Raw genomic sequence first — 14,334 nt, 5'->3', positions numbered from 1 at the left:
CCAGAGTTGGTGAGAGGGCAGCATCCCGATTCGTATGACACCTTACTCGACATGTCTTGATAACGCGACACCAAAGTTACCGATGTGGCACGCGTTATCATGGAACAGCCATTGGGTCTTTTCTCCGCAAGCTGCAACCGGCTCGGCTCGGGCCAGAACACAGTTCACGCGAGCCCATGCACTCTGCCTTCAGGATTGTCAAGGCCTGCCATAGGAGTGACTGATAGGGACTCGGGTGTCCATTGTATGGTTAGATATAGAGCTACTATATCTAAAGCAAAGGGTGATTACACGACTTCGCCCCAGCTGTCATGCAGCCAGTTGTGTCAAATTTAGGAGGCCAGCCAGGGGTGGCATAATACCTGCTGCAGCCCCTGGCGGCCCTGGGTACACCTATGCCCTGAGTTACAGGGTCTGATAAGGTGGCCCAGTACCAATTGGTAAATGCACCTAAGGTACATGTTGTAATTTAGAAAGAGAACAGCCAGGCTGTGGGTCTGATTGGCAGGCCCACAGCCAGAGAAAGTCGTAAACCAGTGAAACAAAAGCAAAAAAATCGGGGTGATCATAGGATTGCAGACCCTACTCTCCTACAGTGGGCACTCACCAGAAAAGGAAAAACACACCAAAAGGCGAGACAAAGGCCAAAAAAAAAAAAAGAATTTCAGAAAGGCACACTAAAGAACAAATGGAAAGAGGTGGGCATGGTCTAAACATCTGAGTAGATACAGCATGTCTCGCAGAGAAATGCATGTGCACTGGCAGGCTTGACTGTACAAAAGGCGATGGGGGTAACATTAAAACAACAAGGAGATGTATTCAGAATCTACTATTCTGCTTTTACATCTCACAATAACGGTCAACTTTGTATCCGTCGTTGCCAGAGTAGGTCGGTGGGCTTTCATCAGGATGTATGATCATCAGATCCCTGTGTTCGGAGTAGAGAAACTACCTTCCAGAATTTTATAAAACTGAGAGCGAGTACATTTACTTTAGGCTTGGGCGGAGTTCTGCTAAGCGGAACTCTGAATTGACCAAAAAAACTCAACTGCACTATGAGGAGTTCCGGAGCCGGTGCAATACTTAGATCGCTCAGTTTGTGCTGATTTTTAGTGCTGGGTGTTTGTCCCGCACTCAAAAAATCCACGTGAATGGCACCATGCTCAGTACAAGGGGGCGCTGCTTCTTTCAAGTAGATGTTCTACTCGAGTGGCAGCTTCCTCAACACGAACAGAAGGTTTCTAAATGTGAGCAGTCGTGCCCATCTGGGACAACCCCGTTGAGAAATCTCACCAGGATCGAAACCGAACATCACTTTAAACAAAGGCTATAGAGCAACCTGTCCAGCCAGAAGCAATGCAAGAGTCAAACTGAAATACATCACTGCCAGAGCTGGAGCAGGCGCATTACTATCAGGGGACAGTATGTGACAGGACAGAGAACATCGATGAACATATTAAAAGTGCGAGGATGAGGGCTAGAGAGACAGCGATTAATGGAGGCCAGTGGGAGACGAAGGGGAAGAGTCTTTGGATGAATTGAGGGGCAGTGGGAGAGGAAGGGGCGGAGTGCAATGCACGGAGGGGAAGTAGGGAAAGACAGGACAAAATGTAAATGAAAATAAAAAAAACAATCTCCCAGGTAGGGGGGGGGGGGGGGGGGGGGGGGGGGGGGGAGCATGGATCGAACTCCCAAATCTCAAAATGATGAACGGTTCATGCAAACCTCTGAGCTGTTGTCGGAAGCATTGACTGTGAGCAAAAATGGGTGGTCTTTGATATGGAATTAGTGAGCGCGAGACATACTCATTACCTCACATTTTGAGCAACATGGGGAAAGCGGGTGTCATACCCCGAACTAGAATGACTGCCGTCATTCTAGTGTAAAGTAAGTATCCCGTCAACACCAGGATTGAAACTGAACATCACTTTAAACAAAGGCTATAGAGCAACCTGTCCAGCCAGAAGCAATGCCAGAGTCAAACTGAAATACATCACTGCCAGAGCTGGAGCAGGCGCATTACTATCAGGGGCCGCACAGCGCTCCGTTAGAGCGGTCAGTGTTGAGGCACTTCATCTATAAGGGAGAAAGAGTGATGCAAACCCAGTGTTGATGGGGGCGAGACAGAGCAGAATGCGAGAGTGACAGATTGTCCATGATAAGTGCTACACCGCAGGAGTGTGACAGACAACCTGTGGTGACTGATGGACAGTGGAAGGGGGGACAGTATATGACAGGACAGAGAACATCGATGAACATATGAAAAGTGCGAGGATGAGGGCTAGAGAGACAGCGATTAATGCAGGCCAGTGGGAGACGAAGGGGAAGAGTCTTTGGATGAATTGAGGGGCAGTGGGAGAGTAAGGGACAGAGTCTGCAATGCATGGATGGGAAGTAGGGTAAGACTGGACAAATTGTAAATGTAAATAAAAATAACACTTACCCAGGTGGGGCAGGAAGCGGGGACCGAACTCCCAAATCTCAAAAGGACGAATGGAACCTGCAAACCTCTGAGCTATTGTTAGACCCATTGACTGTAAAGCACAAGGTTACCAACAATATTGTGGATACTGTTGACAGAAAGTGGGAAAAGGCAACTACAACACCGAGCATCATCGCGATTGCGGTGAAAACTAAAGTGATTGCGATGACGTGCTAACCACGCGAGGGATGCGTGCACAGCAATGATGAGGCGGAGCGAGGCGCGAGTGCTTGTGCACGTAATCGCAAGCTGGTGGCCGGCGGGTTGCATTTTGAAAAGCCCCTTACTAAAGTCGAGCAAGCAGTGCATGCGCTGCTCTAGCGCGACCTAAAAACGCTGCTCTGTAACCAGTCGTACTGCCACAGTTCACCGATGTGCGACAATAAAACTGCAAGGATAAAGAGCCCTCTGAAATCATGCACGTTTGGAATAACTAATCTCAGGACACGAAGGGCAGCATTTCTTTCCTTTACCTTGTGGTATTTATGTGTGTAAGCTTGAGAAATGAAACACATTACTGAGAAATTATCTTCAAAAACCCAGATTTAATTATGTCATCAAGCGTGCAAATAGATATTAATACATGTACTGCATCTATAAATAGCAAGTAATGTGCCAAAATCTACAATTTGTATTGATATCCAAAAAGTACAAAAGAGAAATATATGGTTGAGTCAATGGCCAGCCATCAAACAGTGAGCAAACAAAGACAGTACAAGGTTTAAGATGTGTAATAGGAGCGCTTTTTACTTAGCAATTCATTTTTGCCTTTCGTGTAGAGAAAGCACTTCAGTGAGAAGCTAATACCTTATCCACCGCTGGTAAAAAAAATAAAAGAAAAACCCTCAGATTTGTACGCAAAAGTACTGCTTGGTATTCCAAAGAATACACCAATTTATTATTAGTTTAATGCTGGCTTCATGTAATTATCTAAGACACCTCCTTAGCACTGGAAAGCAAATACTCTAGCGGCTTTATGAAGGCACACTCAATACTTAAGAAATGTTTATTGAAATGCAACACTAAAGACAGCAATCATGTTACAACTGTATAATGAATTTATTGGAATCTCAAAAGCAGTAAAACAATTCATTTCATATAATGTTTGTATATACACTTGGCCCAAAGAAATGTATATTTTTGACTGAACACAATTCAATAAATAACTGACTGAAAAACAATGTAGTTGACTAAACTCATATCAGGCCCACTTTTAGGGAATTCATAAATCTGGTTTCTATGGAAAACAAATATACAACTTTCAGTAAAAACTGGAAATATTCATATGCAAAGTGATGACATGTATTATAATTATGTTTTTTTCAAGCTCCCTAGTGTAGAGAGGTAAAAAAAATAATATAACTTCGTCAATTTGAGTGGAAATGATATTGTAAAATGACTGAGGGGATGGAAGCAACCACAGAATTAATAAAATAACGAGCAACGTCCAATTTTCTCAGCCAAAGGCAACTATGGATTGAAGCGATTTTTGAAATCAGTAGCTGCTAAGGTGTGTGTCCTTCAGAAAAATGATAGTACAGTTATGCATACCATTGGTTGGTTACTGTTTTTGTGTCTGGTGTTTCAAGAGACACCTTTACTTAAATTTCAGCGAATGATCATACACCATGGTATTTGACACGAAGATGAAAAGGGGAATTAGGGGTTGTAGTGGAGTATAATATGTCAAGGGTGCATTTTACATTTATTATCTGTCCATTAGGAAGAAAGTGTAAATTGTCAATTCAGAAACTGAAACATATATGTTCTAATCTCAGTGGCTAGGCGGTAGCAGTTATCTGCCTGATTTAAAAGAGTTGACAGAATTCAGTTCAACCAATAGCAGTGTCACTTGCAACTCTCCAAACTTTGTTCAACTGTAGATCCAAAATGAAACTGAAAGCGTAGGTTAGGTGAAAGGCTACATCAGTAGCTACCATCACAGGTTAATAGTTTTAACATTCAACAGATCTATTCCAGGCAAACGTTAAAACTTAAACTCGGATGATATAATCTGGTTGGACGGTTTTAGACAGCCACAAGGTAGGTGAATACACAGACCCGGTTTGTAGTAAATATGCATTAACTGAAAAAATAGACCTTCACAGAAAGGTTTCCGAGGACTATAAAGCTTGATTCTTTATTCATTAATTTTTATGATGTGATGGAAGGCCAAAAGTACCAAATATTTAACCCCAACTCACTGTGCCCTAAAACTATTCTTCCAGACTTTTAGTCACTCACCAATTCAAATTATGATAATACCAAAGTTAGATTTTTGGTAGACTATCTTCAAGGGTAGCTTTTATGAAATAGTTTAGCAAGTTATTTCTTCAATGCCGGCTACAGTTGCTGTCCAAGATACATTGCTTCAGAAGACACTATCAATTCTGAAAGACACATTATTTTGTTAAGCATGTTTAAAAATTCCAATAGTCAGAGGACACATTAAAACTGCACAACAAAAACAGTCTCTTTCACAATGTTTCTTACTCTTACTGTATCACAAGAGCAACAAGGAATAATTGCATCTTTCACGCAACAAAATTGACAAAATCTGATGAACACGGAAGCGACTAAGTTTCCACCCCAATAGCTTTCTTTCTGAAGAGATAGAATGTTGCTTCGTCACATATGGATTAATCATCAATGCACTGGTGGCACTGTAAAAGGAGTTCGGAATACGTTCTTCAATAGGTAAATTGCCATCACATTTCATCATCAAGGCCGTAGTCTTCTTCAGGAAAATCCCCTACGGTCACAAATTGAGGTTTTACAAATGCCCCATACTTGGGTGGACACTGGAAGTACTGCTTTCCATTTACACTAAATGATAGAAAAACATGAGAAGAAAGAGTGTTTAGTATACATTAAACAGAACATATGTTTAGTTAAAAAACCTCATCGCCTACTTTTTTTAAATACTCATTAAACACTTTTGCTATCAAACACTTCATCTATCAAAATTCAATGAGGGTAGGCACTGCTGAAAGCTGGACAAGCAGGAGGACTCTACGTTGGAGGAAAGTAGAGTGCCACAAGTCTTTTCACAAACCGATTACCTTTTCATGTCTGCTTTTATAATTCTATTTATATACGGTACAATTTCAAAGACCATAATCTAAAGGCGGTATTAAAGTATACAAAATAGAATCTAGCAATATATCTAAACAGAGTCTCGTCTTTGGAGGATTAAACGGTTTAATTGTTTTGTCCATTTTGAAGAGGATAAGGTGTGGCACAGTTTAATTGCACAGTAATCTGATTATATGGCATGCATTCTTCGAAAATTACTATTGAATGAAATAGTAAAACCAAGTGAGCTTTATTATAGATGAACCTTCCAGTATTACATGGGGTTTCTTTAGCAGGCTTTTACTACCAGTAGAGACATGAGGTCAGAAATTGTGAAAAAAATGTTTCAAGGCACTATTTCCCAAAATTACCGGGGAGGATCAAATAAACAACTGTCAATAGTTGCATTGCCATCAAAGGCATTTTTTGGCTGTATTTATCAACTGGTTCCTACTTAGAGTATGAATCTCTAACCACTCCTTAAGCCTCAATGAATAGTTATTCGACCAAGAGACAACAAACAAAAAAACAGACATTATATTACAGAAAAAACGAAAAGGCAAAGTTACCTTTGTGGCAGGGAAAGTAGTGCAATAGGTTCAAAGTGTGTCCTGAATCATAACACGGTTTGCATGTTAAGACGCACAGTTGCGCAGAAAGGGTCCAAGTTGGGATGGCTAGACGGGGTGCCAACGAATAAGGCCAATGAACGAGGCCAAACAATAATGTATGGCAGACTTGTGTGTGTGGGGGTGGGGGAGTCATTTAATGTGGACCACATCCAGGTCAAGGAAAAGATCAGGCAGCAAACATTTTAGTCAGAATTGCCGAACAAAAATCTGCGATTCAAGCAAATTCTGGGCTATAGGCAAGTTTTGTAAGGCAGGGGCATGCTAGGTGGCCACATGCCAGTGAGGCTCTGGGACCTTGACGGCAGAATATTGCATTTATCCTCTGCTAACCCACACTTCCTCGTCTGAAACTCAGTGCCGCTATCGCCCTAGGACAGGCCCCCACTTGGATGAAAGAATCAGCAAGCTTAGACCTCGGCCGGAGCATTTAAGACGTCTCCTGGTGAGCGCGATACATGCATGGAGCCCTGCCTGCAACCCTGAGTGGTCACTGCCGCTACGCAAGACTGGGAACCCCATGTGGCTGCAGGCCCCTCAACACTGCGGCATCAGCTCTCCTCGTAACCGGCCCACCCGCCCGAGGCGCTGACCTACAGATGCCTGCGCTTACCTGCTTCTCCACTCCATACTGCCCTGGATTTGTGGAACCTTCACAGCCGGCTTCAATCCACAACTGCTGGCGTTGCGCTAAGTGAGCTCTGTGGCCTCTGCACCCCAACCAAGACCTCAGAACCGACATACCTCCATTGGACCCTCAGTGGCTAAACTGTACCGGCGGCCGCCCCGGCATCAGCCGTGCCATCCGCCCAGGACTTACGCTACATGTGGAGGTGGTGAGTGACAGAGGGCGCATTTCACGAGCAGCTCCGCAATGGTCCCTGCTTCCTGCACCGGCACACTGGGAATACCTCACGCTACATGGCCTTACCACACCATGCTCGGGGCTGGCCTGTGGTGCTCGAAGCTTTTCTCCACACAATTGCCTGGACTGTCCTCTCCCAGCCTGACACACCCACACGTGTAGCGCCGCTCCCATCCACCAAGCACTGGGGCGGTCGTGCGCTACAGGCCTTTGCCACAACATCATCTTCCTGCCATCATTGCAGGGGGGTTACCTTCCCCGCTTTCTCTGCTTGGTCCACGGCGCCTCCCGAGGTGGGTTGAGGACTTCCAATGTTTTGGTGCTCTCTTCGTTGCACAGCTCCCTCGTGGCCCCTGGCAGCAGTGGTTGTATTCTGCGCCTTTGGCTCTCACTGGCTCCGCTGCTTACTGCATCATCTGTTGCTGGAGATCCCGGTCGACTGGAAGGGACGTCTCTTCTCTTGTAAGCTGGCACCTATGGAGTGGAGGTCTTAGGTATACCGCTGCAGGAACTTTCTTGACTCACACAGCTCTCCCACTTACGTCCTGTGTATCGCACCCAGTATCTGGGTATTGCTCTGATCCTACAGACGTCTTCTCGCAGGTCGCCCTCTCCTAGTGGTTCATGGGGAAGCCAGACAGATGCCAGCCTAAGATTGTTTTAGATGAAAAGAAGTCTGTTACACGCTCCAATTCGGAGGACTCCGTTCACCCGAGCGGAGAGCAGACACAGACACAGTTTTCAATCCCTGGAGATGAGGTCCAGACATTGCTTCTGGCTACTCAGCATACTCTTACAGACCTATCTGGGAAAATGGACACCATGAACAGCCGCCTAGACTTCTTAGTCCAAAAGGTGGATTAACACGATGGGCAAATGAAAGAGGCAGAGCACCATATATCGGACACTGAAGATACCACAACACAGCTACAGATGTCGCAGATGGATAAACTGCTCAAAGTCATCGCTGCCAAAAATGAGGATCTGGAGGACCGCAGCCGACGAAACAACGTTTGAATAATTAGAATTTCGGAAAGTACCAACACAGGCCGCATGTAAGATTCTGTTGAGCGCCTCCTGAAGGGTGCCTTCAGTGCTGACTTTCTCCTCACAGCTTATTGTGGAACAGGTGCATCGCTCCCCGGACCCCAGACCTCCACCAGGTGGCGCGCCTAGTCCCTTTGCGGCCTGCCTCCTCAATTACAGGGATCACAACACTGCGCTAAAAATGGCCAGAGAAAATAAACTGTTGGGCCATGAGGGCTTGCAATTAACCGTCTTAGCGGATTTCACAGTTGCAGTGCAGGCGGCGTGGCGCAAATTCCTGGGGGTCAAACAAAAACTTTGGAAGGCACAGATCGAATATGCACTTGTGTATCTGGCATGTCTGCAGGTATCCTATAAAGGGAAACACTCCATTATTTTCACCAACCCTGTAGGAAGGTGGATACCGGACTATGGTTACCCCAGATTTTAAGCCTAGTGTTTAGCTGGTTTTCAACTTAGTTGGCCTGGGATCCTGCTAATCAGGGCCCCAGGCTATCTGCTCTCTCTTTAAAATGGACTACATGTACCCTAGGTACATCTCCAATTGGGAGTGGGTCACCTTATCAGCCCCTGTACAGTGTACTATAGGCACCTAGGGCATAGGTGCATCCAAGGCCTACCAGGGACTGCAGCATATCTTTTGCCACCCCTGGCTGGCCATCCAAATTGACACAACTGGCTGATCACTCAGCTGGGGCAAGGTGGTGTAATCACCCCTAGCTTAGATATAGTATACCTATGTCTAAACCTATATCTGGACACATATACACCTATAAGTCACTCCTATGGCAGGCCTTAACAATCCTGGAGGCAGAGTGCTTGGTTTTATGTGAGATGGAGCTCTAGCATGAGCTGAGCCTGTCTGCAGCTTTCGGAACCATGTCCTTATAGCTGTTCTGGGATATTGCCATACCATATACTCTTAAGTGCATTATGAACCTCCCGGTTAAATGCTAACTATGGTTTGGTTTTATCAAAACATGTCGTGTAAGGTGTCATATGCTTTGGAATACTACCCCCTCGCCAGTCATGGAGACGGGGGTAGCATTCCACCCTTCTAGAGGGAGAAGACATGTTACTTTCCTTAAACGCAGTTAAATCTAACCAGAGCCTCAGCATCACAAAATGGATGCTGCTGCCACAAGTTCAAGTTCAAGTTTAGGAATTTGTATAGCGCACTACTCACCCAGAGGGTCTCAAGGCGCTCGAGGGAGGGTGGGTGCATTACTTATCGAATAGCCAGGTTTTTAGTTGCTTTCTGAAGGAGAGGTGGTTCTGTGTAAGTCGGAGGTGAGTGGGGAGAGAATTCCAGGTTTTGGCCGCCAAGTAGGAGAAGGATCTTCCTCCCATGGTGGATCTGTGGATGCGCGGAATTGCAGCGAGGGCTTGATTGGATGATCGTAGTTGGCGGGTGGGTGTGTAGAAGGACAGTCGTGTGTTGAGGCATTCGGGTCCTAGGTCGTAGAGGGCCTTGTGTGCGTGGGTGAGGAGACGGAACGTTATTCTCTTGTTGACGGGGAGCCAGTGGAGATCCTTCAGGTGACCGGAAATGTGAGCATGACGGGGAATGTCCAGTATGAGTCTGGCTGAGGGGTTTTGGATGCGTTGGAGTTTTTTCTGTAGTTTGGCTGTGGTCCCGGCGTAAAGGGTATTTCCATAATCCAATCGGCTGGTGACCAGTGCGTGGTTGACTGTCTTTCTTGTTTCGGTGGGGATCCAGCGGAAGATTTTTTTGAGCATGCGTAGGATGTTGAAGCATGAAGATGAGACGGCGTTGACTTGTCTGGTTATCGAGAGGGAGGAGTCTAGGATGAAGCCCAGGTTACGTGCGTGATCTGTAGGTATGGGTGCTGAACCCAGGGCTGGTGGCCACCATGAGTCGTCCCAGGCAGAGGGGGATGATCCTAAGATGACGACTTCCGTTTTGTCAGAGTTAAGTTTTAAACAGCTGTTTTTCATCCATTCGGCTACTTCTTTCATTCCTTCGTGTAGATTGGTTTTGGCGGTGTTTGGGTCTTTGGTGAGGGAGATGATCAGCTGGGTGTCGTCTGCATAGGAGATGATGTTGAGGTTGTGTTGGCGGGCGATGGATGCGAGGGGACTCATGTATACTTTGAAGAGGGTGGGGCTGAGTGAAGATCCTTGTGGTACACCACAGATGACTTCGGTGGCCTCTGATTTGAATGGGGGGAGGTGGACTCTGTGTTCTTCCGGCTAGGAACGAGATGATCCAATCCAAAGCTTTTCCTTGTATTCCGACATTGTTGAGGCGTTGTATGAGTGTGCTATGACATACTGTGTCGAAGGCGGCGTAGAGGTCGAGTAGGATGAGGGCAACTGTTTCTCAGTTGTCCAGTAGCGTTCGGATGTCGTCTGTAGCTGCGATGAGGGCGGTTTCGCTGCTGTGTTTGGCTCAGAAGCCGGACTGTGACGGGTCGAGGGAATTGTTGGATTCAAGGAAGGCGGCGAGCTGACTATTGACGGCTTTCTCAATGACTTTAGCAGGGAATGGGAGGAGTGAGATGGGGCAGTATTTCTTCAGTTCAGAGGGGTCTGCTGTGGGTTTCTTCAGAAGGGCGCTGAGTTCGGCATGTTTCCAGCTTTCCGGGAAGGTAGCGGAGTTGAAGGAACAGTTGATGACATCGCGGAGATGGGGTGCGATGATGGAGTCTGCTTTGTTGAAGATGTGGTGGGGACATGGGTCGGTTGGCGATCCTGAGTGAGTGGAGTTCATCAGGCGGATGGTGTCTTCAGTGGTGATTGGGTTCCAGGCGAAAAGGTTGTGAGAGTGCTGTTTTGGTTCGGAGGTGGGTGGAGTGGGCTGTTCATCGGACTGATTTTCAAAGCTGTTATGTATGTCGGCGATTTTGTTGTGGAAGAAAGAGGATAAAGAGTCGCAGAGGTCTTGGGAGGGAGTGATGTCGTTGGTGCCGGCGGTGGGGTTGGTAAATTCTTTGACGATGTTGAATAGTTCCTTGCTGTTGTGGGCGTTGTTGTAGAGTCGATCCTTGAATGCTGATTTCTTGGTGGATCGGATCAATTGGTGGTGTTTGCGGGTGGCGTCCTTGAAGGTGGTCAGGTTGTCAGAGGTTGGGTTTTTTCTCCAGGTTTTCTCGAGGGTACGACATAACTTCTTGGATTTCTTAAGGTCATCGTTGAACCAGGGGGCCTTTTTGTTACCTTGTTTGATCTGATGGTTTTTCAAGGGTGCTAATACGTCAGCGCTGTCGGTGATCCATTGTGTGAGTTTGGTGGCAGCTTGGTTTGGGTCCGATGATATGGCAGGACGGTTTTGGTTTAGCGATGTGAAGAGTTGGTCGGTGGTGATTTTGTTCCTGTTTCTTCGAGGAATAGGTTGTGGGGGGTTGTGGGTCGTGGTCTTTTTGTAGCTGAAGTGAACGCAGTTGTGGTCTGTCCAATGGAGAGCTGTGGTGTGATCGAAGGAGATGTGTTTGCTGGAGGTGAATATAGGGTCGAGCGTGTGTCCGGCAAGGTGGGTGGGGGTGTCAACAAGTTGTTTGAGTCCGAGATTGGCCAGGTTGTCCAGAAGGGTGGTGGTGTTGCTGTCGTTTATCTTTTCCAGGTGGAAGTTGAGGTCTCCCAGTAGAATGTAGTTCTCGGAGGTGAGGGCATGTGGGCTGATGAAGTCGGTGATGTCTTCGTTGAATTGTGTGCGGGTTCCTGGTGGTCTGTAGATGAGGGTGCCTCTAAGTGTGGTCCTGGGGTCGGTGTGGATCTGGAAATGAAGGTGTTTGGTGGTCGCTAGGTTATCGTCGGAGCAGGTCGTGATTCGGATGGTGTTCTTATGGACGATGGCGATGCCTCCTCCTGTTTGGTTGGTGCGGTCTTTTCGGATGATCTTGTAAGCGTCCGGGATGGCTATGGCGATGTCGGGCGCTGATGAAGCGTTCATCCAGGTTTCTGTAAGGAAGGCGACGTCCGGCGATGCAGTGTCGAGTAGGTCCCAGAGTTCAGTGGCGTGTCTGTGGACCGAGCGGGTGTTCAGCAGGATGCACTTCAGGTGGTTGGAGTTGGAGCTGTGTTTGGAGGTAGTGGATTTGGTGTGGGTCCTGGTGCAGGCGAACTTGCAGGAGTGGCAGGCGAAAGGACCATGGGTGTGTCCTGGGGCAGCTTCCGGCATTGTGGTGTGCGTCCGGGGTTAAGGGCAAAGAGGGTAGCGGCGTCAAACGTTATGCGGGAGGAGTGGGTTTTGAGAGGACCAGGGGGTCTGGCACTGGGCGCGGTCCAGGCGCGGACGGGCGTAGATGGGCTTACCTTTGGCGCGCCTTCAGCGCGCATGGGGCGCGTCCGCTGCGCGTGTACGCTGCGCGTAGGTCCATCTGTCAAATGGATATTGGAGGGGGCAGAGGGAGGGAGGGGCAGCTGGGAGGCGGGAGCGAGGTGGGGGGAAGGGCTGGAGTCACAACCACCAAATGGCAGCGACAACAAGGCAAACAGGACGAGACTGGGGCACGATGTGAAAATGCAGCTATGGGCACAATCAGGCACAAATTAAACTAAGGAAGCTATGCGGGCAATGCGAGCAGTGGAGCGCTATGATAGTACACAGGCACAATTCACAATTAAGCACAAATATTATTATAAGCAATGCGAGCGCTTGAGCAAAATTAAGCGCTACAAAACTGAGCAGGCAATTAAGCGCCACAAAACTGAGCAGGCAACAATTAAATGTGAGTCAGGCTGGTCAGAATTGTTTTTGGCAGCAGTGGGGAGCAAAGTGCTAAGATACCAAGAGGAGATACCAGGGAGGAGCGACCGCTACTGCAGGGGTCAGGCTGATCCCACAGACACAAGTGTTGTCTCCTGCTGCTGACCGAAACTCCAGCAGGGGAGGCCTGGACAAAAGGTTTCCTGTCACAGGGAGGTGTTACACCACCCCAGACAGGAGATAGTGGATTGGGGCAGGGAGGGCTGAATGAAACAAGACACGCCTAGGGCACACAAGGTGTCCCATGCAAAGTCCAGTTCAAACCGTTGCTGGGGCACTCCAGCCCCAGCTCTGGCGCGAAACTGGCAAAGGGAAAGGGGTGTTACCACCCCCTTCCTGGGTCCCACCCATAGGAGGGACCTAGCCGGAGATCCAGCCCCTTGATTTGGAATAAATGTAGGAGCTGTGCCATGAAACATTAGATCATCCGGACTGAAACTTTGACACGAAACTCTGGACCCTTCGACATCCTACTTGACGTAGAAGACTGAAGAATCTCCCTTGCGGTTAAGGAGTGGCCACCCTATGCAAGCAGGCACCATCAGCGCTCAAAGGTTTTCTTTGCCATTGCTCCCGCCGGAGCTCGAACGACAGACCGACAAGACCTGGACTCCCAGACTTCCAACAGCCCGATCCAGAGTCCCAGCAAAGCTGAGACCCGGGAGGCAATGTGAGACGTGGGACCGGTCATCTTGGAAAGACAGCGAAGTGCTTCCTGTGCAGCTCCCGCGGCACCCTCGAAGCTGTGCATTGGGGATTGAGAAGCCACAGACCCGAGCAGCTTTTGCACCAAAGTTCACCTCTCCACACTGCTGCGTGGGGCCCTTTTGCATTTTTCCTGCTCGACGCGTTGTCCGGTCACTTGCCTGTTGGCTAGTGGCCTCTGACGACGAACCTTCGAATTTACACTGCTGGCCTGGTTGCTCCAGACTGGCCCTTGCTCCCCTGAAAAGGAGCAGCCGATCAGACTTTGCTGGTCTGATCCAGAAGTCATCTCCGATTCCTGCGTGGGTTGCATTTGCCAAGGCCTGTTGACTCAGATTCGAGAACCGACACCGCCGACCGCGAGAGCCTTCGTGGGACAATCCGTGTCCACCTCCTGGTCGTCGTTGATCCATCCTGGTCCACGTGGCAGCGGAGACAAACTACTCGACATCACCTGATAGCAACCAGACATCGCCTGGTTCCTTCCTGGTTCCATCCTGGTCACTGGCTAGTGACCTAGACTCTGTCCCCTCTGCTTTCAGGTACTCTACATCTTTGATACACCCTTCGATCCAACCAGACTCTTCTCTCCTGGTCGTCTGCAGCATCTTTTCCTCCAGGCTCCATAGAACTCCACGACGAAACCCGACGCACTTTGACACCTATGCACCCGCTTCCTGTGGGTGAGGTAACGAGGGTACTCCGGTGCTCCTGTAGTGGTTTACACCTCTAGTGTCCTAGATTTAAGTAGTTAAGTTCTAGTCCAGTCGGAAGTCTCCTAAAATAGTAACTTTCTAACTTT

The 14,334-nt window shown here is 47.9% G+C and overlaps 1 protein-coding gene across 1 annotated transcript in view; it reads right to left on the bottom strand.

The window, feature by feature from the left end:
- Positions 1-3,476: 3,476 nt before the first annotated feature.
- The window catches only part of TBCB (tubulin folding cofactor B), a 234,590-nt gene continuing 223,732 nt past the window's right edge, over positions 3,477-14,334 (bottom strand). The window contains exon 6 of the mRNA XM_086938442.1: positions 3,477-5,308. Within this exon, the coding sequence (XP_086794568.1) occupies positions 5,191-5,308 (118 nt within the window). The 3' untranslated portion in view covers positions 3,477-5,190. The remainder of the gene's footprint in view (positions 5,309-14,334) is intronic.

This window comes from Lissotriton vulgaris, chromosome 9 (assembly GCF_964263255.1).
Source record: "Lissotriton vulgaris chromosome 9, aLisVul1.2, whole genome shotgun sequence".
NCBI classification, from domain to species: Eukaryota; Metazoa; Chordata; class Amphibia; order Caudata; family Salamandridae; genus Lissotriton; species Lissotriton vulgaris.
This window is presented reverse-complemented; position numbering and strand designations above follow the sequence as displayed.